The 26,710-nt window shown below is 47.5% G+C and overlaps 1 protein-coding gene across 1 annotated transcript in view; it reads left to right on the forward strand.

Annotated features, from left to right (window-relative positions):
• Positions 1–225: 225 nt before the first annotated feature.
• The window catches only part of NUB1 (negative regulator of ubiquitin like proteins 1), a gene marked incomplete at both ends in the record, with an annotated part of 35,370 nt that continues 8,885 nt past the window's right edge, over positions 226–26,710 (forward strand). The window contains 10 exons of the mRNA XM_080701293.1: positions 226–342; positions 4,952–5,119; positions 5,871–5,929; positions 7,799–7,869; positions 8,959–9,141; positions 9,317–9,405; positions 11,234–11,340; positions 21,368–21,554; positions 22,207–22,314; positions 23,182–23,334. Coding sequence (XP_080557419.1) covers positions 226–342; positions 4,952–5,119; positions 5,871–5,929; positions 7,799–7,869; positions 8,959–9,141; positions 9,317–9,405; positions 11,234–11,340; positions 21,368–21,554; positions 22,207–22,314; positions 23,182–23,334 — 1,242 coding nt within the window. The remainder of the gene's footprint in view (positions 343–4,951; positions 5,120–5,870; positions 5,930–7,798; positions 7,870–8,958; positions 9,142–9,316; positions 9,406–11,233; positions 11,341–21,367; positions 21,555–22,206; positions 22,315–23,181; positions 23,335–26,710) is intronic.

A 26,710-nucleotide genomic window follows, 5' to 3' on the forward strand; every position in this document is an offset into this window, starting at 1 on the left:
TTATACTGTATGTAATATACATTAAATAACAACATGTATATATTTATGTGCATATTTAGAAAAGTCTAGAGCTAGTTAAAACCTTAATGATTTAGATGAAACTGGAGAGGAATGGGTGGAGGGAGCTCTGCTTGCTCTACAAAGTACCTCAGCATATTAGATAAGTTTTAAAACATTGAAAAATATGATGTGGGTTTTTATTGATATGCAGTTTTGTTTTCAAGGATGGCGCAGAAAAAATATCTTCAAGCAAAACTGACCCAGTTTTTAAGGGAAGACAGGATTCAACTTTGGAAACCTCCATATACAGATGAAAATAAAGAAGTTGGTTTGGCATTAAAGGTATTTTCCTTTTAAGACATAAATGGTTAATGTTTTAAATCTCCTTGGTAAATAAGATTCTGAAGCCACCAGAAGTTGCCAGATACAACTATATAAACTGGGCATCACCAAAATAATACGGTTGGGCAGGTACTCGCTTTTTGCTAGGAATTGACAAGCACATTTTTGTTTACTGAGATATGTGAGAGAGACGTGCTGGGAATCTAACCTCAGCCTCATGCGCGCTAGGCAAGTGCTCTGCCCCTGAGCTGCGTGCCCAGCCCTTTCGCAGATATCTTATTAATGCAAGGATGCTATTTGATTTCTCAGGCGTGTGTTAGTCAGCTTTCTGTCGTTACAGTGAAGTTCTAAGGCAGTTAGTTTATAAAGAGAGAAGGGTTGCTGTGGCTCATAGTTCTGGAGCTCCCGTCCAGGGGGATTGGCCCCTGGCTCTGGGCCTCTGGCGAGGGAGACGCACCATGACAGAGTAGACCGCTCGCCCCTTGAGTCAGGAAGCAGCAGAGGGAGGACCAGGCTGGCGGGCCCCACAGAGACCTGGGCCCCCTGAGGCCGTACCTGAAGTTTCCATCACTGACGTGGGGATCGAGCCTTGGCATGTCCTTTGGGGCCACGGCCATGGTCGGACCACAGTCAGCAGGCACTGTCTCTAATAACTTCAGAGCGTGGGCCTCGTTCCGCCCAGCTCGTGCCGCGCCGCCCGCGTGGTGAGGGTGGCCCCGGTGCTTCTCGGCCTCACAGTTGCTCCCTCCCTGGGGCTTGTTGCCCGTGGCCATCACTTTTCATTTCCAGAATACATTTTCCTAACCATTGTGCCTCAGTTTTCTGTGGCATCATCAGATATTATGTTATTTTACATATTTCAAGAAACTGACTGGCTTGCCTTTCTAAGCAGAGACACTGGACTCATTTTTGAAAGAACTCTTCCATATTGGAACCTCTCTGCTTTCTGAGTCTGGGTATCCTGAACATGAGGGGACATTTATCAAGGGCTACAGGTTGTCATGAGGGCATTACATGGTCCTCTGAGTGACGTGGTGCCATCAGGAGGTGACATCCGTATCCTCCTGCTGTGTCCTCCTGTCTCTTTTAGGCCTCACCTTTTCTTTTTTGTAACTCATGCTCTGAATTTGCTTATTATGACTTCTTGGCTCAGAAACAGGTGTGACATGACAAGAAAGGTAGCCGACATTAGTCCCCAGTTCCTGGCAGAGCTGATTCCTTTGCAGGAGCGTTAAGCACAGTGGTCAGTGACTCCGTCAGCCCTGCGCATGTAATCCTGCCTCCAGAAAAACCTAAATGATAGGATCGGGGTTAAATTGACAGACGCGTCCATGTGTCGGTAGGGTGGTGTGTCCCATCTCTGGGGTAGAGGCTTCCTCATGCAGGACCCTTTCAGATCTCACCTTAAATACTTATTCGAATGCTTTATAAGGAACTGAAATAGTAAGTATATGCATTTTCCTGAGTCTTATAAGTCATTCTAGCAAATAACTGAACCTGGAAGAAGAATGGGAGCGCTTGACTTTGTAGCCATATCAGACAGAAGGGTGGGTAGCCTGGGGTACTTGGTACCAGCTGCCTGGAGAGGGTGTTTTGTGGGATAGCCCCCAAGCCCGTGGAGCCCAGTGCTGACTCTGGATAGCTGGTTTAGAACTGAATGAAGACACTCAGTTGGTATCAGAATTTGTTCTCACTCGGTAATTAGGTTCTATAGAAAATTACAGAAAGTTATAAAAATTTACATACTTTATTTAAAAGATTTACATGCTTTTGGTGATAAAAATAATATATGCTTTTGGGTTAGAAATGTATGTATGGAGCTGGGCGTGGTGGAGCATGCTTGTAATCCCAGTACTTATTTGGGAGGCTGACATAGGAGGATCACAGTTTCTCAGCCAGACTCAGCTACTTTTGAGGCAACTTAGTGAGGCCTTATTTCAAATAGAAGAATAAGCCGGGCATGGTGGCGCACGCTTGTAATCCCCGCACTTGGGAGGCGGAGATAGGAGGATCGTACTGGTTTGAAGCTATCCATGCCGGCTTAAGAGACCGTTTCCAAATAAAAATATAAAATAGGTCTGGGAGTGTAGCCTGGAGGTAGAAGGGCTTCCAGGAACTCCAGTACCACCACCAAAAAAAAAAAAAAAAAAGTAAAAATTGGGGCTGGGAGTGTAACTTAGAGGTAGAATGCCCCCCAGTTCAGTCCCCAGTACTACACACACAATATATGTATATATAGGGGTTGAGTCTTTCTGTCTAAAACTCTTGGTTTCAGATTTTGGAACGTTGTACAGACTTTACTGGTTGATTATCCCTAATCTAAAAAGTTGAAATCCAAGATCCCAAATCTGTAACTTCTTAAGGATCATGCTGGTGCCAAAAGGCTTTGGATTTCCAGGTGTGGGTTAAGGGACACTCAGTGTGTATAATACGATACAGTCACGGCTTCTTTAACCACATCTGATCCTGAAATGTGCGCTGCTGGTTTACCTGGTGGTGAGCTTGTGCTGCCTGAGGCGGCATGCTGTATAAGTGGGAGGTGTACACCCTAGAATAACAAGCACACCTGCAACCCCAGGCAAGAGGATCCCAAGTTCAAGGCCAATTGGGTGGTAACTAACTGAGATTTTTTTGTGTGTGTGTGGTACTGGGGCTGGAACCCAGGGGCATACTACCTCCAAGCTGCACCCTCAGCCCTATTTTTTATTCTTTATATTGAAATGGTCTCACTTAGTTGCAAAGGGCCTAAGTAGCTGAGGCTGTCCTTGAACCATGATCCTTCTCTCAGCTTCCCAAATGCTGCGCTGCTGCCACTAGCCGCCACTACACCCCGCCCTCTTTCTTTCTTTCTTTCTTTCTTTCTTTCTTTCTTTCTTTCTTTCAGACACCGTGGATGACTCCAAGCTATACCATCCAGCCCTATTTTTCATTTTTATTATGCAACAGGCTCACTCTCTTGGTGAAAGTCTCACTGTTTGCTGAGGCTGTCCTTGAACCCTAGATCCTCCTATCTCCACTCCCAACAGCTGATACTCCATTTCAAAAATAAAAAATAAGGCTGGAGTGTTAGTTCAGAGATAAAATACCCCTGGGTTAAATCTCCACTACCACAGGTGGGGGGAGAACAGATTAAAAAGCATAGCATAGTTAAGTACATAACTAGTAACACCATCATTTATTGTCCTCAAGCAGAACTGTACGTCATCTACTGCTGCAGTTTTACACAGCTGGCAGTGCAGTGGTGCTTCTATCCAGTAGGTGTGGGCCCATAGACACGTGAGTGCACTGTTACCTCACACCGAGGTGGCTACACCTGTGGAAGTGTCCATCTCCGGAGCTCACGGAACCACTGCTATGTTCAGTCCATTGACCCACATGTTGCTATGTGGCACATGAGTGTAATACAGATAGCAGTAATGTATTTTTAAATATACCTTAAACATCAGTATTGGCCTTTGGGAGAAGTCTCTTTCCTAAGACTGTTAAAATGTATAATGGCTGGGCGTTTTGGTGTTCTTCTATAATCCCAGAATTTAGGAGGCCGAAACTGGTTTTAGGCCAGCCTTAGCAAGACCCTGCTTCAAAATCAAAATAAAAAATAAATAAGGGCTGTGGTATAGCTTAATACTAAAAAAAAAAAAGTATTATATTTAAAAATAAAGTATTCTGATTTTCATTTTATAACTTTATATCATGAACATCTCCTTATCATAAATGTATACTTACACTTTCATCTTAAAGTGCTGCATAGTATTGCATTAAAGTTTGATGAGACTGTGGACTTGAGGGTATTCGGTGTTTGTTTATGGGATGTCTAGTGGGAACACTGAGATGTCTGGGAGGACATGTAGTGATTTCACTCTTAAGTAGTAACTGGTTCACACCCTTTTTTTGAGGCCCCTTAAACCTAAGTTTTCATTGTGAATTCTAAAGCTCTCCTTGACAGATAATTTTATAATTGCTACCAGTGATTCAGAATTTTCCATTAAGAAAGTTATCTCCGTCTAACTTCTCTTGTTCTTATAATTTTTTTTTTTTTTTGGTGGTACTGGGGGTGGAACCCAGAGGCTTTTTACCTCCAGGCTATACTCCTAGATCTCTTTTTTATATTTTATTTGGAAACAGGGTCTCACTAAGTTGCTGAGAGCCTCACTAAGTAGCTGAGGCTGGCTTTGAACCTGTGTGATCCTCCTGTCTAAGCCTCCCAAGTGCTGAGGTTACAAGCGTGCGCCACCATGCCCGGCTGTTCTTATAATTTTGAAGAGTAGATTTTTAAAAATCATTTTGCTCTTCCTCCCTCCATTGGAATTGAACAGTTCACTATTTCTTAAAATAATTTCTTAAAATATTGAGGTCACACAAGTCATAACCTTCCCTCTGCTCCCCCTAGAATAGTCCCAGTTATTTTTACTTTTTCTCTTGAGCCTGCTTTAGTACTTGGAGATGTTTTAACTTTCCCCTGGATCCTCTTCAAGAGCTGTGGTTGGGTTTCAGGGCAAAGGGACCTGCACTCATCACAGCTGAGACTCAGGGCCTTCATGCCCTCTGGGCTTCTGCCCCTTTTGCACGGATGCTCTCTTGAGCTGTGCTTTCTAATTTTTCTTCCCAGGACCTTGCCAAGAAGTACTCTGACAAGCTAGAATGTTGTGAAAATGAAGTAGAAAAAGTAATAGAAGAAATACGGCGGAAAGCCATCGCACGGGGAGCGGGAAATGAGAACTACAGAGCCACGGGCGTGGCCACCGTGGAGCTGTTCCTGCCCCCCAGGCTGGGGAAGGTGAGTGGCCTCGCCCAGAGCCAAGATCCTTCTGCAAGGCTGCGGTTCCCACTGGGCTGGGGGCCTTGGCTGCAGAATGGCACAGAGCCGTCCTCTGTGCGTGCTCTTGCCCTTGGTCGTTTAATGGCTAGAAGCACGGGAAGCTCGGTGGACATCAGGCCGGGCGTCAGATCCCTGTACTTGAGAGGTCGAGGCAGGAGGATTGCACGTTCGAAGCCAGCCTCAGCAACTTAGTGAGATGCTGTTTCCAAATAAAAAATAAAATAGGTTGGGGCCGGAGTTTGGACATCTAATGCCCGAGTGTAATCTCCAGCATGCAGTACTGAGAGCTCTGTGACGTGGGTGGACTTCAGCACGTGCTGAGTGAAAGACCATGCAGTTATGATCCTATTTGTATGAAATGTCCAGAATGGGCACATCTGTAGAGATAGAAAATAAACGTTTTCAGGGGCTGGGGAGAGGAGGGAGGAATAGGGAAGTGGACATTTGTTTGTTTGCTGGCTGATGTATGAAAATGTTCTGAAACATGATTGTAACTGGCTGGTGGTGTGAGCCAGGCCCTGGCCCGTCCTGGTGGGGCTGCTCTGCTGCCCCCTTGAGGACGTCCAGGTCACTGCCTTCTCCAGTTTTTCTGTCCTTACCCACTCACATAGGTTCCCATCCTCTGATACAGCCTTTTGAGACAGGGTGATAGTTCTAAACCTTGGTCAGTTCAAGTGCATTTTATCTCGTGTGTTCCATTTTTAAATAGGATAGGAAGAATTTGCTGGAGACGCGATTGCACATCACTGGCAAAGAGCTGAGGTCCAAGTGAGTACCTGTGGGCTCTGGGTCCCAGGGGCGCTGGGGAGGCAGGTCCTGTCTTCATGGGAGTGAGTACCTGTGGGCTCTGGGTCCCAGGGGCGCTGGGGAGGCAGGTCCTATCTTCATGGGAGTGAATATCTGTGGGCTCTGGGTCCCAGAGACGCTGCCCTCTTTACACCAGCTCTTGCTACCTGGGACCATCTGTAAGCTGGGGAGGGCAGGTCCTGTCCTCATGGTAGTGGAAGGACTCCTCTGGACTCACACTGGTGGCTAGTGGCAGCGTGGGACACCAGACTTTGCTCTCTGGTGGAGCTCTGGGTGGGTGGGAACTGGCCCCACCATGTAAGAAGGTGTACCTGAATGGATGAATGAGGGATAAAAATAGGAGACAGCCTGGTATCACCAGGCTGCTAATTTTGAATTCTGTTCCTTAGTGCACAGATAGCTTGCTGTGACCTTCAGCAAGTATGTTAGCCCGTTTCAGGATGTCATCCCATTTGTTAAAATATCTATAATCCTAGTACTTGGGAGGCTGAGACAGGAGGATTGCAGGTTCGAGGCCAGGCTTAGCAACTTATTGAGACCCTCAGCAACTTAACAAAAAGACACACAGACACCCTTGCCTGGCACACACTTGTCGATTATGGAACCTACTTTGTGTTCTTAAGTGGCGAGTGTTTGGAGCTCCTCCACGGCTGTCCAGTCCGTGTTCCTTCAGCAGACTTGTCTCGTTTCCTCCGGTCCAGATCGGGCTGTTAGGGATGGACTCCAGGACCAGGCGGTCACACGGGCAGCCCGTCGTGGGTGGACAGGAGTGCTCTCCTGCCACGCAGTGAGGGCCTCGTGCTCAGGCCCACAGGCTGCCAGGCAGCCCCCACGTCAGAAGAGACCAGTAGTAAACAGTTTTCAAAAGGGCTGTGTCTGCTACACAGTTCCAATTAGCCAGGTAGTAAGCAGCTTTGGGAAGTGATATCCGTGAGTCAGTAAGTTGAAACCCTGGGTATTTCTTTCTTTCTTCCTTTTTTTTTTTTTTTTTTTTTTTTTTGGTGGTACTGGGGTGGAACTCAGGGGCTTTTCTACCTCTGGGCTACACTCCCAGACCTATTTTATACTTTATTTGGAAACAGGGTCTCACCAAGTTGCTGAGAGCCTCACTGAGTAGCTGAGGCTGGCTTCGAACCTGTGCGATCCTCCTGTCTCAGCCTCCCAAGTGCGGGGATTACAAGCGTGCGCCACCACGCCTGGCTTCCACATTGTTAATTCTGCAAACATAATTGTTATTTTAGAGTTAACATAGTGGTATATCTGTTGTACAGTGTCAATTTTTATAGGTGTTCTACATCTGGAACTAGGGGACAGAATAGGTTAAAGAATAACAAATAGCCCGGCGTGGTGGCGCACGCTTGTAATCCCCGCACTTGGGAGGCTGAGACAGGAGGATCGCACAGGTTCGAAGCCAGCCTCAGCTACTTAGTGAGGCTCTCAGCAACTTGGTGAGACCCTGTTTCTAAGTAAAGTATAAAATAGTTCTGGAAGTATAGCCCAGAGTTAGAAAGCCCCTGGGTTCCACCCCCAATACCACCCAAAAAAAAAAAAAAAAGAATAACAAATTTGCTTTCTATTGCTGAGTGTGGTGGTGCACGCTTGTAATTCCAGTACTTGGGAGGTAGAGACAGGAGGATCGCAGGTTTGAGGACAGCCTAGCAAAATAGTGAGACTTTCATTAACCTTGCAAGACCCTGTTTCCAAATAAAAATAAAATAGGACAGGGTGTGTAGCACTGGGAGTGGAGGTAGAATGCCCCAATTCAATCCCCAGTGCCACACACACAAAATAAATTGATTTCTTTCACTTTTCACTGGTTTTGTTTTGCAGGATAGCTGAAACCTATGGCTTTCAGGAAAATTACATCAAGATTGTTATAAATAAGAAGCAGCTTCAACTAGGTATGTTATTGCAAAGAATTCAGCATTTCCCCATCAAGCTAACTTTCCACTTATTTATTTATATACTTTTATTTTGCTTTTTTTCTATTTAAAATTTTCTGAGCTGGGTATTGTGGCATACACCTGTAATCCCAGTTCTTGAAAGGCTGAGACAGGAAGATTTGAGGCTAGCCTCAGCAACTTAGCAAGACCCTGTCACAAAAGTAAATAAAAAGGCTGGGGGCTTAGAGGTAAAGTGCCCCTGGATTCAATCCCCAGTACCAACGCGGGGGTCGGGGGCGGTGGGGGAGGAATCTGGCTTTCTTACATTTATAATCCCAAACCAGTTATTTTAGAAGTTTACTAAAACACAAAGCAGAAAAGAACTTTCCAATACAGACTTACTGCCTGCTCTATCGGAGAGAAGCCCACCCATGTAATAACATGTTCCAGGATGAAATCTACGTGCACGGGCATGAGGGCTCCTGGGAACTCGCCCTGGGGGGAGGCTGGGAGGTCCCAGGCGGGAGGCCGGGCCTGACCCTGGCACCACAGGTGCATGTTGGTGGAGCTGAGCCAGAGGGAGCTCCTGAGGACGGAGGCCAGAGCTGCCCAGCTTAGCAGGATAGCAGTGGTTCTCAACTGGAGCAGTTCTGCCATCCAAGGGGCATTTGGCGGTAGGAATAATTTGCCTATAGTTAACTTTTCCTTTCATGGCTAAAACCTTAAGTGAGTCAGGTGTCGTAAGCAGAGGAGCAAAGAGCTCTTCTCTATGTAGCTTCTGGAAAGTTCTCCCGTCGTCATATTGGGCAGTTTCCAGTCATGCACATCAATCTTCACATTATTACACAACGGCAGTCCCCATCCCAAGCAATGTTCACATTTCATTAATATTATTATTATAACTAAATTCAAGAGGGACAATGGCTTCAGTTTCGCCAGTCTTCTAGCCCTGCGGAATTCGCTTCCCAGCTGCGACCCTGTCGTGCAGCAGGAATGGCGCCGCCTCCGCCAGTTTGCAAGTGTTAGTGCAAAGTTAAGAAGCCATTTCGCTCGGGAGAGGTCTGTTACCCAGCGAGCATCTGCAGTGCTTGCTCCTGACATTCACAGGGAAGAGCCTGGAGGAGCAAGGAGTGACCCACAACGTGAAGGCCATGGTGCTCGAGCTGGAGCAGTCTGAGGAGGACGTGAGGAAGAACTTCCAGGTGGAGGAGGAGGAGCAGAGCGAGGCTGTACAAAAAGAGAAACGAATCCAGAGGACCAAGAGAGGCCTGGAGATACTGGCCGAGAGAGGTAGGCGGAGCTTGGGCCGTCGCCCCCCTCAGATGTGAAGGCCGCAGCGAGCCGCGTGCACAGCGGGCCGGGGCCGGGGCCGGGCTGCTCCTGGAGCCTCTCCGCAGCCTTTGCCTGAGCTGTCGCTGTCACTGCTGTTTAGCTGAGCTAACGGAGCTCTTTGGTTTTGCTGCAGCCGAAATGGTGGATCCAGAGTCTATGCCGTATTTGGACATAGCGAACCAGACAGGAAGATCAATCAAAATTCCCCCATCAGAAAGAAAGGTAGGTGCTGGAGATAGAGTGCTAGGCTTGGATTTATCAGAACAGACCAGAGTAACCATCTCTCAGCCAGGGTAAGAGCTTCTTAGGCTGGACATGACTAGGAGTCAAGTTCAGTTTAGTTTTTCTGTCTTTAAAAGGCTATTTGGAGTGGACCTCACTATTTGAATTAAATTTAAAGTTTTGGGGGGGGTCTGTGTGTTTGAGGGGGCCTCGTTATGTTGCCTGGTCTTTGTGTGTGTGCGTGCGTGTGTGTGGTACCAGGGACTGAACCCAGGAGCATTGACCCTCTGAGCTAAACCTTCAGCCCTATATCATGTTTTGTTTATTTGATACAGGGTCTTAGGTTGCTCAGAGTCTTGCTAAGATGCTCAGGCTGGTCTTGAACCTGCCATGCTCCTGTCTCAGTCTCCCAAGTACTGGGATTACAGCATGTACCACCATGCCTGGCTCCGGGCTGGTCTTAACACTGGTGGGCTTAAGTGATTCTCCTATCCCAGCCTCTCGAGTAACTGGAACTATAGCCATGCACCACCATGGCTGGCCTAACGTTTAGTTTTAATAACAAAATATTGTGGATTGATGTTTGTGCTGTCGGTGGATTGAGGACTTTTGTTTAATGTTGGCAGCTATTCACCTACTGCCTTCTTACACTACGTGGTAGCATGTTGGTTTTTTGGAAGATCTTTATAAGATTAAACTATGTAAAATTTCAAATGTAATAAATAATGAACCTCAAAATTTTGGGGTCACTTTTGTTAGCTCCCTGATACTCTAACAAGATATTCAAGACAATTAATGGCTGAGAAAAGGTTTATTTTGGTAATGGTTTCAGAGGCTCCAGCCCACGGTGGAAAGCCCCATGGCTTTGGGCCGGTGTTGAGGCAGCACTTCAGAGGGAGCGTGTGGCAAAGCCAGCCCCCACCTTGTCAGCCAGGGAGCAGAGGGGAGCAAAGGAGGGCTGGGCCCCACAGTGCCCACTGAGGGTCTGCCCCTGCGATCTAAGGACCTCCCGGGGTCCTGTCAACAGAGGCTCCACCGTCCCCGTAGCAGCGCCCTGGGGGCCAGACCTTTAACACATGAGCCTTTCGTGGACACTTACCCAAACCACGACCAGCCAGCCACCTTTTAAAACTGTTCTGGAAATCCTGGAGTTGACACTCCCTCGGAAGACGAAGGTTAGGAATGGAAGGCGCTAGCCAAGCACGGCATTGCGCCTCAGTCCCTGCTCCTGGGGAGGCAGAGGAGGGTCGCTGAGCCTAGGAGCTTGAGAACCGCCTGTGCAACGCAGGAGGACTGACCTCAGAGAAAGCAAGCAAAGTGGGTGTTTTTAAAAAAAGGTACAGGAATTACTATTGGCTGTTTTTTATATGTCAAATCTTACAGAATACTAGAATCATTCGGGCGTGGTGGCGCACTCTTGTAATCCCCGCGCTTGGGAGGCGGAGACAGGAGGATCGTGCAGGTTCGGAGCCAGCCTCGCTGGCTCAGGAGACTGTTTCCAAATAAAAATATATATATTAAAAAAAAAAAGGTCTGGAAGTGTAACCCGGAGGTAGAAGGGTTTCCAGAAACCCCAGTACCACCAGAATACTAGAATCAGCAGGTATTAGAGGGACCTAATGAAAACAGAGACGGGTGCTATTATGACCATGTTGCAAGTGTTTAAATGAGAAAGCTTTAATTGTATTTCTCTTAATTTTGTCTTATAGATGGGGCTGTGATGTTTTTGTCTGTTTACCTCATGTTTTTCCTTGGATTTAATATGCTTTCGATACAGTGTGTTTTATTATAGTGTAAAGTGATGATTTTAACTCCACCTTCCTTCTAGGCCCTCATGTTAGCTATGGGGTATCATGAGAAGGGCAGAGCGTTTCTGAAAAGAAGAGAGTATGGAATAGCCTTGCCATGCCTTCTGGACGCGGACAGATATTTCTGGTAGGCACTTTGTGATGTGTGGGTACCAGTCTGAGGACGATGTCCAGATTATGCACTGCACTCTCCCTCCCCGCAACTCCAGACCCAGCGGCACCCAAGGCAGTGGTGACTAAAAGGACGATAATGGCGCAGGCCAGTTTCTGAAGTACTTCTTCCCATTGTATTTTTAATTGACCTCTCTTCTCTGTACAGAAAAGAGTTTTATGAGCACATGTACTTAATTATTTTTAAAACAGGTAGGATAAGCTGGGCGTGGTGGCGCACGCTTGTAATCCCAGTACTTGGGAGGCTGGGACAGGAGAACCGCACAGGTTTGAAACCAGCCTCAGATACTTAGTGAGGCTCTTGGCAACTTACTGAGACCCTATTTCCAAATAAAATATAAAATAGGGAGTATAGCCCAGAGGTAGAAGGCCCCTGGGTTCCAGCCCATGTACCAATCAATCAATCAGGTAGGATATCCTCCCTCCCTCCCTCCCTCCCTCCCTCCCTCCCTCCCTCCCTCCTTCTCTTCCTCCTCCCTCTCCCGCTCTGTGATGTGTTTCCAGCCTGAACCACCTGCTGTAAGATCTCCAGCAGCTTTTCACCTCATGGTCTTAGTGGAGGTGTTGACGATCAGTGCCCAAATGCACTGTTTCATAAGGGGCTGCTAAGTGGTAGTACTCTATTATTCCTTCTGCATAGAAAGAAATAGTTATCCTCATCAATTATTTGGTTATTCTGAGGTATGGTTTATACAGGAAAGAAAAAAAGTACTTGGTTCAGTTCTCCTTATTTTGAGAGTAAACGAGTTGGTGTCTCGAGCTGACTCATGGGTTTTCCCCCCTTTTTTTTTTTGCAGTACTGAGGATGGAACCCAGGAGCATTCTACCTCCAAGCTACACCCACAGCCCTGATTTTTAATCTTTATTTTGAAACAGGGTCTCACTGAGTTGCAAAGGGCCTCACTAAGAAGCTGAGGCTGTCCACGAACTACAATCCTCCTGTCTCAGCCTCCCAAATACTGGGATTACAAGTGTGTGCCACCACGCCCAGCTTCTTTATTCTTTATTCTTTTTTAAAAGCGTCACCAGGCATGGTGGTGCAAGTTTGTGCTCCTAGTACTTGAGAGGCTGAGACAGGATTGCTGGTTCTAAGCCTCAGCAGATATGAGAACTTGTTCCAAAATAAAAATAAAATAGGGCTGGGGGTATAGCTCAGAGGTAGAATGCCCCTGAGTTCAATCCCTAGAACCACACATTCACAAAAAAAGTATCAATAATAAAGCTGGGTGTGGTGCACATGCCTGTAATCCCAGTTCTTGTGAAGTCGAGATAGGAGGATCACAGGTTTGAGGACAGTCTCCAGAAGTAGTAAGACTTGCATCAACCTATAAAGACCCTGTTTCAAAATAAATGTTAAGAAAATAGGGCTGGGGGTGTCGCTCAGAGGTAGAATGACCCTGGGTTCAATCTCTAGTACCACCAAAAAAGTGTCAGTATTAACTAATGGTTCTTAACACATTTGATATTATTTTTTATTTTATTTGTGGTGCTGGGGATTGAACCCAGCATTCTATCTCCGAGCTACACCCTCAGCCCAATTTTTTATTCTTTATTTTGAATGCGGTCTCACTGAGTTGCCGAGGGTCTCAGTAAGTATCTGAGGCTGACCTTGAACCACGATCCATCTTTCTCAGCCTCCCAGATGCTGGGATTACATGTGTGCGCCACCACGCCTGGCTCTACATTTGATGTTTAAACTCTGGGGCATAAGTTCTCCATCTTTGGCTTGCAGGTGGCCCCTATGTCCTTTTGATATGATTCTGGAAGTTTCTATAGACTCATCCCTAGAGCCCAAAGATTTCAGACATTTCCTCAGACCAGGGATCGGCAGTTTCCTAAGGATTCTGCCCCCCCCCCCCCCTTCTTATCCTGGGGAATGAACTCAGGGCTTTGTACGTGCTAGGCAGGTACTCTGTCACCGAGCTACATCCCTGGCCCTTTTTAAAATTTTATGTTGAGACCGGGTCTTGCTAAGCTGCTGAGGCTGGCCTCAAACTTGGAATCCTTCTACCTCAGCCTCTTGAGTAGCTGGAATTACAGATGTGTGCCATTGTACCTGACTTCTGGTTCTTCTTCTTCTTCTTCTTTCTTTTTTTGGTGGTTGGGGTTCCTGGAAGCCCTTCTACCTCCGGGCTACACTCCCAGACCTATTTTATATTTTTATTTGGAAACAGGGTCTCTTAAGCCAGCGCGGCTGGCTTCAAACCTGCGCGGTCCTCCTGTCTCTGCCTCCCAAGCGCAGGGATGACAAGCGTGCCCACCACGCCTGGCTGGTTCTTCTTAATAGGAAATGGTGCTTAGAGGCTGTAATCCAAGCATATTAACTATCTGAAAGTAGACTTGAGCCAGATGTGGTGGCACACACTTGTAATCTCAGTAATCGGGAGGCAGAGACAGGAGGACTTCAGGTTCTACTTAGTGAGGCCCTCTGCAACTTAGCAAGACCCTGTTTCCAAATAAAAAATAGGGCTGGAGATGTAGCTTGGAGTTAGAATGCGGCTGGCTTCAATCCCCAGGACCACACACACACAAAGTAGACTTGATTTTGAATAACAATCAACAGTTAATAACTTTCGATGTGAACTTCTTTTGGTTGTGATGAATGCTCATGGCAGTCCTTTGTACTTCAACAAGATACAAATGCAGGTGTTTATGGTTTGCTGCACTGGTCAGCACTGTTGGGTCATAGACAAATCAATTCCAACCGAAGGGATTTATTGTCCCACATGTTTAGGAGGTGAGCAGGGCGGGGAATGGCAAGAATGGCGGGCTTGCTGGGGTCCCCGCCTCTGCCGCTAATGCTTTGGGGCGTCGGCATCATCCCTCTGCGCTGCACGAGTCCTTCACAGCAAAGGAAGACTTCTCATTTCCTTCCATAGTTGTTCCTTGTTCTCAAAAACTTCACACACATATATATGCATACGTGTGTGTGTGTGTGTGTGTGTGTGTGTGTGTGTGTGTGTATGGAGAGAGAATTAGTATCAAACTCCCATGTACTCTTCATCCAGCTCTAGCAGTTACCAGGGAATGGTGGGCTTTTTTTTTTTTTTTGGCTGTACTAGGGATGGCCCCAGGGGCTACACTCCCAGCCTGATTTTATTAAGTAGCTGAATTAGCTCTTTGCTATTGTAAACACACTTGAGGTCATCGACTTAGAGGGAAGGTTTATTTTAGTCTGTAGTTTTGCAGGTTTCAGCCCATGACTGATGAGCCCTGTTGCCCGGGCCTGTGGAGCACAGTACCTGAGCATGGGTGCACCCTTCGACCTCCAGGTGGCTGAGAGATGAGGAAGAGCCAGATACCAGTGTCCAGTCCCCTGTGAGGTTAACCCTCTAGTGACCTAAAGCTTCCTGCTAGGAGTCCTCCGCTTCTTCAAAGTTTCCACCACCAGAGGGACAAGCCTTTGGGGGACATTTTCTGATCCACACTACAGCCGTAGAGAGAGGTGCACTCCCTGGGGGCCTGCTCCCTTATTTATTATTTATTTATTTATTTGTGGTACCGGGGATGGAACCTAGGGGCATTCTACCTCTGAGCTACAACCCCAGCCCTATTTTTTTAGTCTTTTTTATTTTTTGAAACAGGGTCTCACTGAATTGTGAAGAGTCTCACTAAGTAGCTGAGGCTGTCGGTGAACCTCTGGTCTCTGCCTCCCAAGGCTGGGATTACAAGTGTGAGCCACCACTCCCGGCCCTGGGGCCTGTTCACTCTGGTGTGTTCTGGGCTTTGAGTGTCATCCCCTCTGGAGACCAGCAGGAGCAGCTCACAGATGCAGGAACCTCCGGCTGCACAGTTTTCTCCCTTGATTTGTATTTGTTCTTCAAGTAAGCTACAAGTTCGGTCACAAGTTTCTAATTTGCAGCTTTTTTGGGGGGGGTGCTAAGGATTGAATCTCGGGCTGCTCTATCTCCAAACTATACCTCCGCTCTTTATTTTGAAACAAGATTTGGTACATTGCTGAGGGTCTCAGTAAGTTGCTTAGGCTGGCCTCAAACCTGTGATCCTCCTGTCACAGCCTCCCAAGTACTGGGATCACAGGCATACACCTCTATGCCCAGCTTCCCTCTATACCTTGGGTGTATAGCGTGACCAGGAATTGTTTGTTTATCTTTTGCAGTGCTGGGGATCAAACCCAGCACTTCTAGCATGCTAGGCAAGTGCTCTACCACTGATCTAGGCTCCAGACCTCTTTCCCTATTTAAAACTAAATGCATGAGTTCTTTCAGCCAAGATGGAGTAGTAGGGACTAGATTTATCTTCTCATCTGAAGCAACTAAAACTTGGCAAAACAGATGAAACAGCAGCCCCTGGCGGGCAGTGGTGGGAGGGCAAACCCAGGGGAGCTCACCTCCCACTGAGGTGAGGAGGCGGCTAGAGAGAGGCTTTGCTGGGTGGCGCTGGTGTGCGGGGGCGGGGGCTGGGCGGAGAGGGACCTGGGAAGAGCAGAGAGGCCAGCCCTGGGTGTTCCCACCAGCCAGGGGAGGACTGGGTAATCCCAGGTATTATCTACAGTGCTCGGGACAGACGTATCCCAGAGGCTACTCTGCTCCCACCTAGCAGAGCCTAAAAGCCAGCCTTGAATGTGAGCTAGAGTTACTGTTTTCAAATAATTTTAGTGTCCTCTTAACAAAGCTCATTAATTTAGCAACACAAAAATACCCAGCGTCCGGACAATTAAAACCTAGTGGGCATACAAGAAACAAGAAACTCTAACCCATAACAAGGAGAAAATGAGTCAACAGAAGCAAGAAGCGACCAGAAGCTAGAGTTCGTCAAAACAGGAGCCATATCCTCTGTGTTCAAGAAGGTAGGGAAAGGCTTGAGCCTGTCAGATAAAGACATGGGAGACAGAAGGCCTCTGTTGGAAGTTAAGAGATAAAAAGCACAGTGTCCAGTGGTTGGGTGCAGTGGTGGTGCCTACAATCCCAGTACTTGTTGGGGAAACTGAGATAAGAGGATCACTTGCAAGTTCAAGGCTAGCCTCAGCGACTTAGCTAGACCCTGCTTCAAAATAGAGACTAAAACGGGCTGAGGGTGTAGCCCAGAGGTAGGATGCCCCTAGGTTCAATCCCTGGTAAAGCACACACACCACACACTCTCCATCGGGTGGGGTTAGCTGTAGAGTAGACCTCACGGAAGAGGAAGCGTGAAGACGGAGGACGAGGAACAGCCCAACACGACACAGAAGACGAAGATGCCGGAGCATCCGCGCCGGCTCAGCCCAGGCCGCCAGCCCCGCACAGCCGAGCCCCTGCGGAGGGGCGGGAGGAAGCGAGGCTAATGTTTTCCAAACCGCCAGATAGAAGAACCTGAGCACTCCAAGTATAAGAAATATGAAGAACGGACGGAAACTCAAGAGGCAGACACGGTTATCATAAGTGCGCTTGGCATCCCAGTACTTAGGCTGAGGGCGAGATGGTGTGTCACGGGTCTGTGGCCAGCCTCAGCAGTGTGAGCCCGCACTTAATGAGACCCTGCTCCAGACTGAAGAGAGCAGAAAAGAGCTCAGGTAGAAAGAGGCCTGGTTCAACCCCAGTACCACAAAACAATGCACCAACATAAGCTGAAATGGCATGTAGACTTTCTAAAGGAAGACTCAGATTTTATTTCAAGAAGTGTTGCATATTTATTATAATCTTTAATCATGAGAATTTATTAACAGTGTTAAAGCTACTATCAGCCAAAGCAGTATTCATACAAATAGTCTAAAACACAATTTTATTTTATTTATTTATTTATTTTTTTAACAGTTTCATTTGTCTGATACCAAGCTTTTGATGACTTAAAGATAACATTTCAATATTTCTTTTTGCTTTTTTACCAGAGAATATTTTTTTTCTATTTTTTTTAGGTGAAACTATCATATATTTATATATTTATTTTTCAGAAAAAAATCTATCCTAGTATGGAATATGGATTCTAGATACCCAAAATGATCTTGAAAAAGAACAAAGCTAGAAGATACATATTTTCTGATTTCAAACCATATAAAGCTATAATAATTGAAACAGTGTAGTACTGTTCTAAAGGCAGATATATAAACCATTGGAGTTAAATAAAAGCCTAGAGCTAAATTCTTCCCTATATTGTCAAGTTATTTTTGACAAGGTTTCCACGAACATTTGGTGGTGGAAATAATAATCTTTTAACTAAATATTGTTGAAAAATAATAATTACATGGAAAAGAATAAAATTGGACCCTTACCTAATCCCATATACAAGTATTAACTCAAAATAGATAAAAGACCTAAATATAAATCTTAAGACTATAAACTTTTAGGAGAAAATCTGGGTCATAAAACCTCACAACATTGAAATTGGCAGTGATTTCTTGGATATGATTTCAATGGCACAGGCAACAGAAGAGTATACAAACTCCCTAAAAAATAAAAAAATATTGTATATCCAAAGACAATGTAAACAGAGTTAAAAGTTACTAATAGAATTGGATAAAATATTTCCAAATGCTATATCTGAAGGTATATTAATATTCCAACTAGAAATCCTAAAAATTAACAACAATAAAGGCAAACAATACAATTTAGAGATAGGTAAAAGACTAACATAAATAATGAATCTCCACAGATAAATAATCTTAGTTGTCTGTTGGATGGAAAATCTTGTTTCTCTGGTTCTGGAGTGTGTTACCTATTTCTTCTTTGTAGTTAATCTCTTTGAGTATTTTCTCTAGCGCTGGTTTTGAAGACATAAATTCCTTCAGTTTTTGTTTGTCATGGAAGCTTCTTATTTCTCCATCTAATTTGATAGAAAGTTTTGCTGGGTAGGAAATTCTTGGCTGGAAGTTGTTTTCTTTCAGAGTTTGGAATATGTTACTCCAAGCCCTTCTGGCTCTCATGACTTGGTTTGGGAAGTCTGGAGTGATTCTAATTGGTTTGCCTCTGAATGTCACTTGGCCCTTTGTTTTTGTTGCCTTTAAGATTCTCTGCTTGGCTTCCACATTGGTCATTTTGACAATTATGTGGCGTGGGGATCCTCTTCTCCGATCCTGTCTAAAGGGAGTTCTATAAGTTTCCTGGACCTGTGTATCAACCTCTTGCTCTATGTTTGGAACATTTTCTGCTATTCCTTGAAGAGATTGTTGATCCCTTTGGTATCACTTTCTTTTCCCTCCTCTATTCCAATTATTCTTAGGTTAGCTTTCTTAAAATGGGCCCATATTTCTTCAATGTCAGATTCCTGCTGTTGGATATTTTTTTCTAGATTAGAAACTATGCGTTCATTTTTGGAATGATCATCTTCTAAGATGAGATTCTGTTCTCCATGTGGTCTAATCGGTTGTTTGTGCTTTGAATTGAGGCCTTTACTTCATTAATTGCATCCTTTATCTCTTTTTGGCTCTCTCTGAATTCTTTTCGAAGCACCTCTATTATTTCTACAGTTATTTTCCTGATTTGATCTTCTATAAATCTCTGATTTTCTGTTTTATCGGGTTCTGATGTTGTGGGGTTGTGGGCATTCATTGCTCCATTGTTATTCCTCTTTCCCATGATTTCGGAAGTTTGTGCCTTCTCTGGGTTCTTCCCTTGGGTCACTATGACTTCGCTTAAGGTGCTCTGGATCTCGAGTCTGTAGTATCTCTGACCCCACTACTCCTTTACTGGGTTGTATCACAGAGTCTCCGACCCAGGGAGTCGATAGAGGCTGCTTTAGACTGTGGGGGGTGCCAGGTTGCACGTTCTCCTATGGTGTGATATCTCTGCCACCGCCACTCCCTCACTGGGTCAAGTCCCAGGGAGTACAGTACTGGGATTTCTCCTCTGTGGTCCGCAATTTGACTCACTGTTCTTGAGTTCGCAGATGTAGCTGTACTGGACTAGTTGAATTCGCTGCTGCTGCTGCCGCCGGTGGCAATATGGTGCCGCTGCTACGCCCTCGGCCGTGAGGCTGGCTTTTTTCTTCATGGTTTTGAATTCCACTCTGAGTCCTCGCAGCATGTGCTGAGCTCAGCCACTGGGAGCTTTAGATGTTCCCAGCGCTGAAAAATCCCGCCTGGCTGTTCCGCAGCGGCTCACCTCGGCTTGCTGTAGCCGTCTGGTGAATTCACCGCTGCCGCCGGCAGTATGGCGCTGCTGCCGCGTCCTCGGGCGTGAGGCCGGTGTATCTCCTCTGTGTCTCTGAGCTCTGTTCTCAGTCCGCTTTCTCTCTGGAGCCTGGTGATTTTTTTGTTTCTCTGGTGATGGTGTTTTCTGGCTATGAAAGGCGCTGATTTTGTGGTAATGAAGATTGGTTGTTAGCGGGGCTCTTAAGCCCCGCTTTTCTCGGTCGCCATCTTCCCCTGAAAATTCTTCACATTTGTCTAAAACACAATTTTATACCAGGCTTTTAAGAGACATTTTTTCCAGCTGACATGACCAGATTCACATATAGACCTTAGAGTTTCAAAATTATAAAGTGCAGAAGTTGATTTCTAAAAACCAATAGAATAAATCACTTCTCTAAATAGGAGATCTGTGCTTTGACGCAGTTTTTTTTTTTTTTTTTTTTTTTTTGCTGCACATACACAGTTCTGGGTCACATTTGAGATGAGCACACATCTTTCTTTAACTGACATGAGGATCTTCCCTTGCGTATAAGATTGGACCACTGTCCACAAACTCCTTGAAGTCAAGCTGTCAGGCAGAGCCACAGAATTGGGAGAGTGTCTCCCCTGCGCCTACACCTGTGTAGGATAGAAATGTTCACAGGGAACTGGTAAACAGCAAAGCACTGCTTTATTTTTGGGGGTTTTTTTTTTGTGTGTGTGTGGGGGGTACTGGGGATGGAACCCAGGGGCTTTCTAACTCTGGGCTATACTCCCAGACCTAATTTATACTTTATTTGGAAACAGGGTCTCACTAAGTTGCTGAGAGCCTCACTAAGTAGCTGAGGCTGGCTTCGAACCCGTGCAATCCTCCTGTCTTAGCCTCCCAAGCATGGGGATTACAAGGGTGGGCCACCATGCGTGGTTTACCAGACTCAAATGCATTGATGTGTGATGTGAGGTCGAGATGTTGTCTTTCTTGTTGAAGACTCGAGATCTTGATTTGCATTATGGGTTTGAGCATAATTGCAACTTGAAATCCAAGTAAATAGCTTTGGTGGTTCTCTTTGCATTCTTGCTGGAGTATACTGACTTCTGTTTATTAGATTGTCTTTTCTCCTTTCTCTGTACTTTGGCTCAGCCCGTTGCCCCAGCTGCAGAGTAGCCTTTGGCCTGCACATGGACCCCAGAAATGAGCTTAGCGTTTAGAGCCTGGCGTGTCTAGGTTGTGTTTCTTCCCGTGGAGCACGAACGCTCTAGCAGCACTCGTTGAGACACATCACTAAGTAGTGATGAGTGGGGGAGGTGCATTTATTTATTTATTTATTTATTTAGGTGGTATCGGGGTTCCTGGAAACCCTTCTATCTCCGGGCTACACTACCAGACACCTATTTTATACTTTTTATTTGGAAACGGTCTCTTAAGCCAGCGTGGCTGGCTTCGAACCTGCGCGGTCCTCCTGTCTCCGCCTCCCAAGCGCAGGGGTTACAAGCGTGCGGCGTGGGAGAGGTGTCTTTAAAGCAGTGGTCCCGCATGCTTTAAATCAGCCAGGAAGATTTGGGGCATAGCTCCCAGGCCTCATCCCCAAGAAACTTCTGTAATTATTTGCACCAGCAGTTGGAAACCACTGCATTAGAGTTTGGGTGCCCTGGGCTTGCAGGGGTGGTGGCTGGGATTCTGCTCCCTGTGAGGCCTCTTTCCCAGCTTAGCAAGGGCCTGTGTGTGTGTCAGTCTTCTCTGTCCCAGGGACGGTGGTGGTAAGAATGCTATTGCTGATTTCTCTTTTCCATTGGAAAGAATCAGATCATGAATATAGCTCCCTTCATATACTTTGGGATCTCTGTTTTTGAGCATTCAATCTTTGAAAACACACCTAGAAGCAGGAAAGAACTAAAAAGGCACCTAGCGCGGCCGTCTGTGATATGGCCCTTCTCCCTCCAGCGAGTGCTGCAGAGAGCTGCTGGACACCGTGGACAACTATGCCGTGCTCCAGCTGGACATCGTGTGGTGTTACTTCCGCTTGGAACAACTGGAATGCCTTGACGATGCAGAAAAAAAGCTAAACTTGGCCCAGAGATGCTTTAAGAATTGTTACGGAGAGAACCACCAGAGGCTGGTCCACATAAAAGTATGTTACTCTAACTTGTTCAGCCCTTTCTAGGATTTGTTATTCCTGTTATTTAGACTGCTGCCAAAGGTGATTTTATGTTAATAGTAGCAAGCAGTATGCTCCTTTTGAAGCTGTGTTTTAGAAAGTATTCAGTGATTTGCATGTCTGTTTTTTGGTGTGTCTGTAGCCTAGAGAAAGCCCCCCACTCACGGGCCCGCGACAGGAGGGTCTGAGATACTTAGGTTCGGTAGCGTGTAGATGGAGAGCGTGGGTGCAGGGTGTGAGGACACAGAGCAGACGCCTGAATGACTAGCAGTACGCTCCAGTGAGTCGGCCGGGCGCTGGGACCGAGTGAGCGAGTGAGGGTGCTTGCGGAGTGGCCACCGGCCAGCCGCCCCGCCGAGCCTGGTGTGGAGCCGCTCCTCTCTCCCGCCCGGCAGGACTGGGTCCTGGGTGGCTGGAGGGGTGTCCGTCCCCACTCGCCTCCTGTGGGCGGGAGTGTCACGGTGCTGGAGGGGCTTCACTTCCTGCCTCCAGCAGTGGTGATGCTGTGGACATCTTAGTGCTACCGCCTGCCCTTTGGGAATAGAGGCGATCAATCGAGCGTTGCGACCCTTGATAGAAATAAGACCGTGCTACCCTTTCTACCCTTTTGTCCCCATAACTTTAGGGAAATTGTGGGAAAGAGAAGATACTGTTTTTGAGACTCTACTTGCTGCAGGGAATCCGAAACTATCACAGTGGAAACGGAGAAGAGGCTTGTGAGTATCTCAACAAGGTAAGAGAAGCGGCCATTCCCACCTGCTTTTGCCTAATCCCCAGAAATGTAGTATTTTATAAACTCAGTAGTTTGTTAGAAACATGCTACTCTTTCCCGTTCCTCTCCCTCATGCACCATAAGCAATTTGGATTTGTGAAGATACAAGCAAGATGCTGTAATAAAGCCGGGCATGGTGGTGCACACCTGCAATCCCAGTACTTGGGAGGCTGAGACAGGAGGAGCGCAGGTTTGAGGCTAGCTTCAGCAATGGAGTGAGACTCTCCGCACGCTAGCAAGATCCTGTTTCAAAAATGAAAAGTAAAAAGGGTTTGAGGAATAGCTCAGAAGTAGAATGCCCATGGGTCAGTTCTCAGTAACACACACGCACGCACGCACGCACGCTGTGATAAAGACCCTGAGAAGTCAGTGACTGGCTGGGATTCCCGTTCCCTCATGGTAGGCTGGAGGAGCAGCTCTGCCCAGGTGTCCCCGGTCACCTCTGTCCTCAGCAGGCCTCCAGGGAGGCCAGAAGCTGCACCAGCCTCAGACAGGCCCCTGATGTGAACCTAACCACCTGGCCACACGTGGCTGCAAAGGAGAGAGAGGAGTGCCAGGTGTGCTCAAGGTCAGGGGGGTTTGTTCCCGCCTGAGAAGGGGACGGTGGATGCCGTCGCTTCCATAGCACGCAGCTTCTTCACTCGTGTCGTGTGGTGGGAAGGTCCCGGAGCTGGAGATAGTGTAGTCTGCACCCGTTCATATGGCTGCTAATGGGTAAAGTTTAATGTCTAAAATCCAACATAATAATTCAGATTGAGTATGGGCTACTTTCTCTCGGGCTCCAGCTTTGTGTTCGGCGCTGACTCTTGTGTGTCTCCCTGTCTGTAGGCGCGTCAGCTCTTTAAAGAGCTCTACATCGACCCATCCAAAGTGCACAACTTGCTGCAGTTGGGGTTCACTGCCCAGGAAGCCCGGCTCGGCCTGCGCGCCTGTGAAGGGAACGTGGACCACGCGGCCACGCACATTTCCAACCGCAGAGAGGTACCCTCCCTTCGTGTCTTCACGGAGGTTATAGACGTGAGGCTAAGTGAGCCTATTTCTGAAATACTATAGCACCCTTGGGTATGAAAGACCCAGAAAGGACAGTCCCACAAGAAATGTTAATAATAGGAATCCTCTACCACTCCGGATCAGAAAGGAAGGAGCAACTTGTCTTTTTAAAAACGACTTCAATTTTCAGGCAGTGCAGCGTCTGCCATGGTGGCCGGTTGCACAGCCATCGTCCCTCTCTGTCTCTCTCTCTTTAAACACCACCATGTATTTCTGAAGCCGTTCAACGGGGCCGTGGTGGTGGTTTCGGATTGCATTCTTGCCTAGAGACTCGAGTCGACCCATACAGCCAAGTAGTATTGTATCATGAAAGCACAGGTAAAGTGCAGTCACTTAGAACAAGTGCATTAAAGGAAACTTTGGGAGCTGGGCGCGGCGGTGCACGCCTCCAGGACCTGGGAGGCTGAGGCAGGAGGACCTTGGGTTTGAGGGCAGCCACGGCAGCATAGCAAGTCTCAGCACTCTAGTGAGACCCTGCTTCAAAACAAAAACATCAGCAGAGCCGGGCATTTTACTCATACTCAGAGGTAGATGCCCCTGGGTTCAACCCCCAGCACCACACAGGAAAACCCAAGCCGGCGGCTGTGGGGTTGTGGGGTGGAGAGGCGCCTGTTCTCCACCTGCAGCTTGTAGCAAGGGCCGAGGCCCGGGGAGAGTGTGGGGCTCGGTGGCAGCAGAGCCACCTCTCCAGCCTGAGTCACAGGACCTCGTTCTCCTGTCCCCCTTTTTGCTGAACACCAGGGCAGTCCTAAAGAGGAAAGGCCTGAGGCCGTGAGGAGAGGCGGGAGCCCAGCACTCATCAGCTGGCCCGGTGGGAGTGCACCCACGGCTCCGCGCGTGGTGGCCGGGCAGAGGCCTGGCCTGGGCACCTGCTGTGCTCCCTCCTTGCCTCCCCTCTGCCCGGCCTGTCCTAGTCATGGCCCACTGGGTCTTGCTGTAGAAGTTGGTGCCATTAAAGCAAAAACCTTGAAGCTAGGTTCTGTGTGGGCATCGAACACAGTCTGATTCAGGACTCCAGAAAAGCTAGCATTGCCAACGCGTATAGTGCGTACGTCTGTGTTGTCACTTGATTATCAGTAGGATTTCATAGCATTTGGAAAAACAGTGTTTAAAATGAGGTCACCTGAGCCGGGCGTGGTGGCGCACGCTTGTAATCCCCGCGCTTGGGAGGCAGAGACAGGAGGATTGTGCAGGTTCGAAGCCAGCCACGTGTGCTGGCTTAGGAGACCCTGTTTCCAAATAAAAATGTAAAAATAGGTCTGGGAGTGTAGCCCGGAGGTGGAAGGGCTTCCAGGAACCCCAGTACCACCAAAAAAAAAAAAAAAAAAAAAAATGAGGTCACCTGAAAAATGTCTTTTGTTTATAATATAGTTCCCAAAACATTCTTGCACTACGACGCCATTCATTTCTGTCTGTGACGCCCTGTGGGGCCACGAGGATGGTCATTCTTGTTTTACATTGGGAAAAACCATGGCTCAGATATTGGTGTTTTTATTTTTGTTTGTTTGTTTTTTTTGGTGGTACTGGGTTCCTGGAAGCCCTTCTACCTCTGGGCTACACTTCCAGACCTGTTTTTACATTTTTATTTGGAAACAGGGTCTCCTAAGCCAGCGCGTGTGGCTGGCTTCGAACCTGCGCGATCCTCCTGTCTCTGCCTCCCGAGCGCGGGGATTACAAGCGTGCGCCACCATGCCTGGCGATATTGGCTTGTGTGTGTGGGGGGGGTCTGGGGATGGAACCCAGGGGCATTCGACCTTTGAGCTACACCCCCTGCCCTACTTTTTATTCTTTATTTAGAAACAGGGTCTCACTAAGTTGCAAAGGGCCTCACTAAGAAGCTGAGGCTGTCTGCAAACCGTGATCTTCCGGTTTCAGCCTCCCAAATGCTGGGATTACAAGTGTGCACCACCATGCCCAGTGATAGATTCCCTCCCCCCCCCCCCGCCGTGGGGGTGGAACCCAGAGGTTTTCTATCTCTGGGCTATACTCCCAGACCTATTTTATATTTTATTTGGAAACAGAGTCGCACTAAGTTGCTGAGAGCCTCACTAAGTAGCTGAGGCTGGCTTCGAACCTGTGCGATCCTCCTGTACCAGCCTCCCAAGCGCAGGGATTACAAGTGTGCACCACCACGCCCGGCTAGATACTGGCTTTTAAGGTGCAGTGGAAGCCGGGCATGGTGGTGCACACCTGTAATCCTGGCACTTAGGAGGCTGAGACAGAAGGACCACAGGTTCAAAGCCAGCTTCAGCAACAAAACTGTCCTGGAGTGTAGCTCAAAGGTAGAATGTCTCTGGATTTAATTCCCAGCGCGCGCGCGCACACACACACATACACACCATGTCCTGTATACATTCACAAGTTACAACCAAGTTTTTCATTGGAGAAAATTTAGATAAGAAAGTGCAATGTGTGGTGGGTTGACCTGCTCACTCACTCAGTAAATATGTGTGGTTAGGACACTTTTTGTTCTCTTTTTGGCAGCACTGAGGATAGTATCTCTGAGCTACACCTCCAGCCCTATTTTATTTTTTATTGTGAAACAGGGTCTCACTAAGTTGCGGAGGCCCCAAATATTTGAATTTTCTCACGCGTGGCTACATTGGTTAAAAGAGACATCGATATTTGTAATTGTGGAGTTGTTTGAGGCCCTCGCTGGTGTAAGGTCTGCTCAGGTATCCTGGATCCGCTGGCTGCCGGGAGCCTTTTCCTCTGTGGGATGTTGTGCTTCGCTCTTTGTCTCCCTGTATAAGTGGAAGGAGGAGGGGCCGGCAAAGGCATCCCTCACAGCACGGGTGGGCGCGTGCAGAAGTGGGGACTCCTGATGCGGAATGACCTTGCCGCCCTGCGTGGGCCACACAGTTGAAGTGGTCAGCCTGGAGCCCAGCTGGGGAGGGGCCTGGAGACAGTGCAGGCAGCTGATGGCGCTCACGGGCCAGGCTGGGGCAGCGCATCACAGCCGCAGCGAGGGGGTTCTCCTTGGCAGGAACGGCCTGAGGATGCTTCACCCTGCAAGTGTTGGGGCACCCCTTCCTCCTGCTGCCCTCCAGGGCCCATGGTGCTTCCTTTTCCCAAGAGATCAAGTCACTCCTGCTGTAGGGAGAATGGGGGCACTTGGAGCTGGGCTCAGCTGGCAGCAGGAGCAGGTCTCCGGAGGGACGCGGGCAGCACTGGCCAGTGCCCACTGTTGCCAGGATGCTGCCGCCATGACACTGTCTTCTTTCTGGAAAGATTTGTCTCCTCTTTGACCAAATGATGAGGTGGGATTAAATTAGTGGTTTTCAGACTTTCATTTGTTTTAACTTTA

Source organism: Muscardinus avellanarius (genome assembly GCF_963383645.1).
Source record: "Muscardinus avellanarius genome assembly, chromosome: 9".
Taxonomy (NCBI): domain Eukaryota; kingdom Metazoa; phylum Chordata; class Mammalia; order Rodentia; family Gliridae; genus Muscardinus; species Muscardinus avellanarius.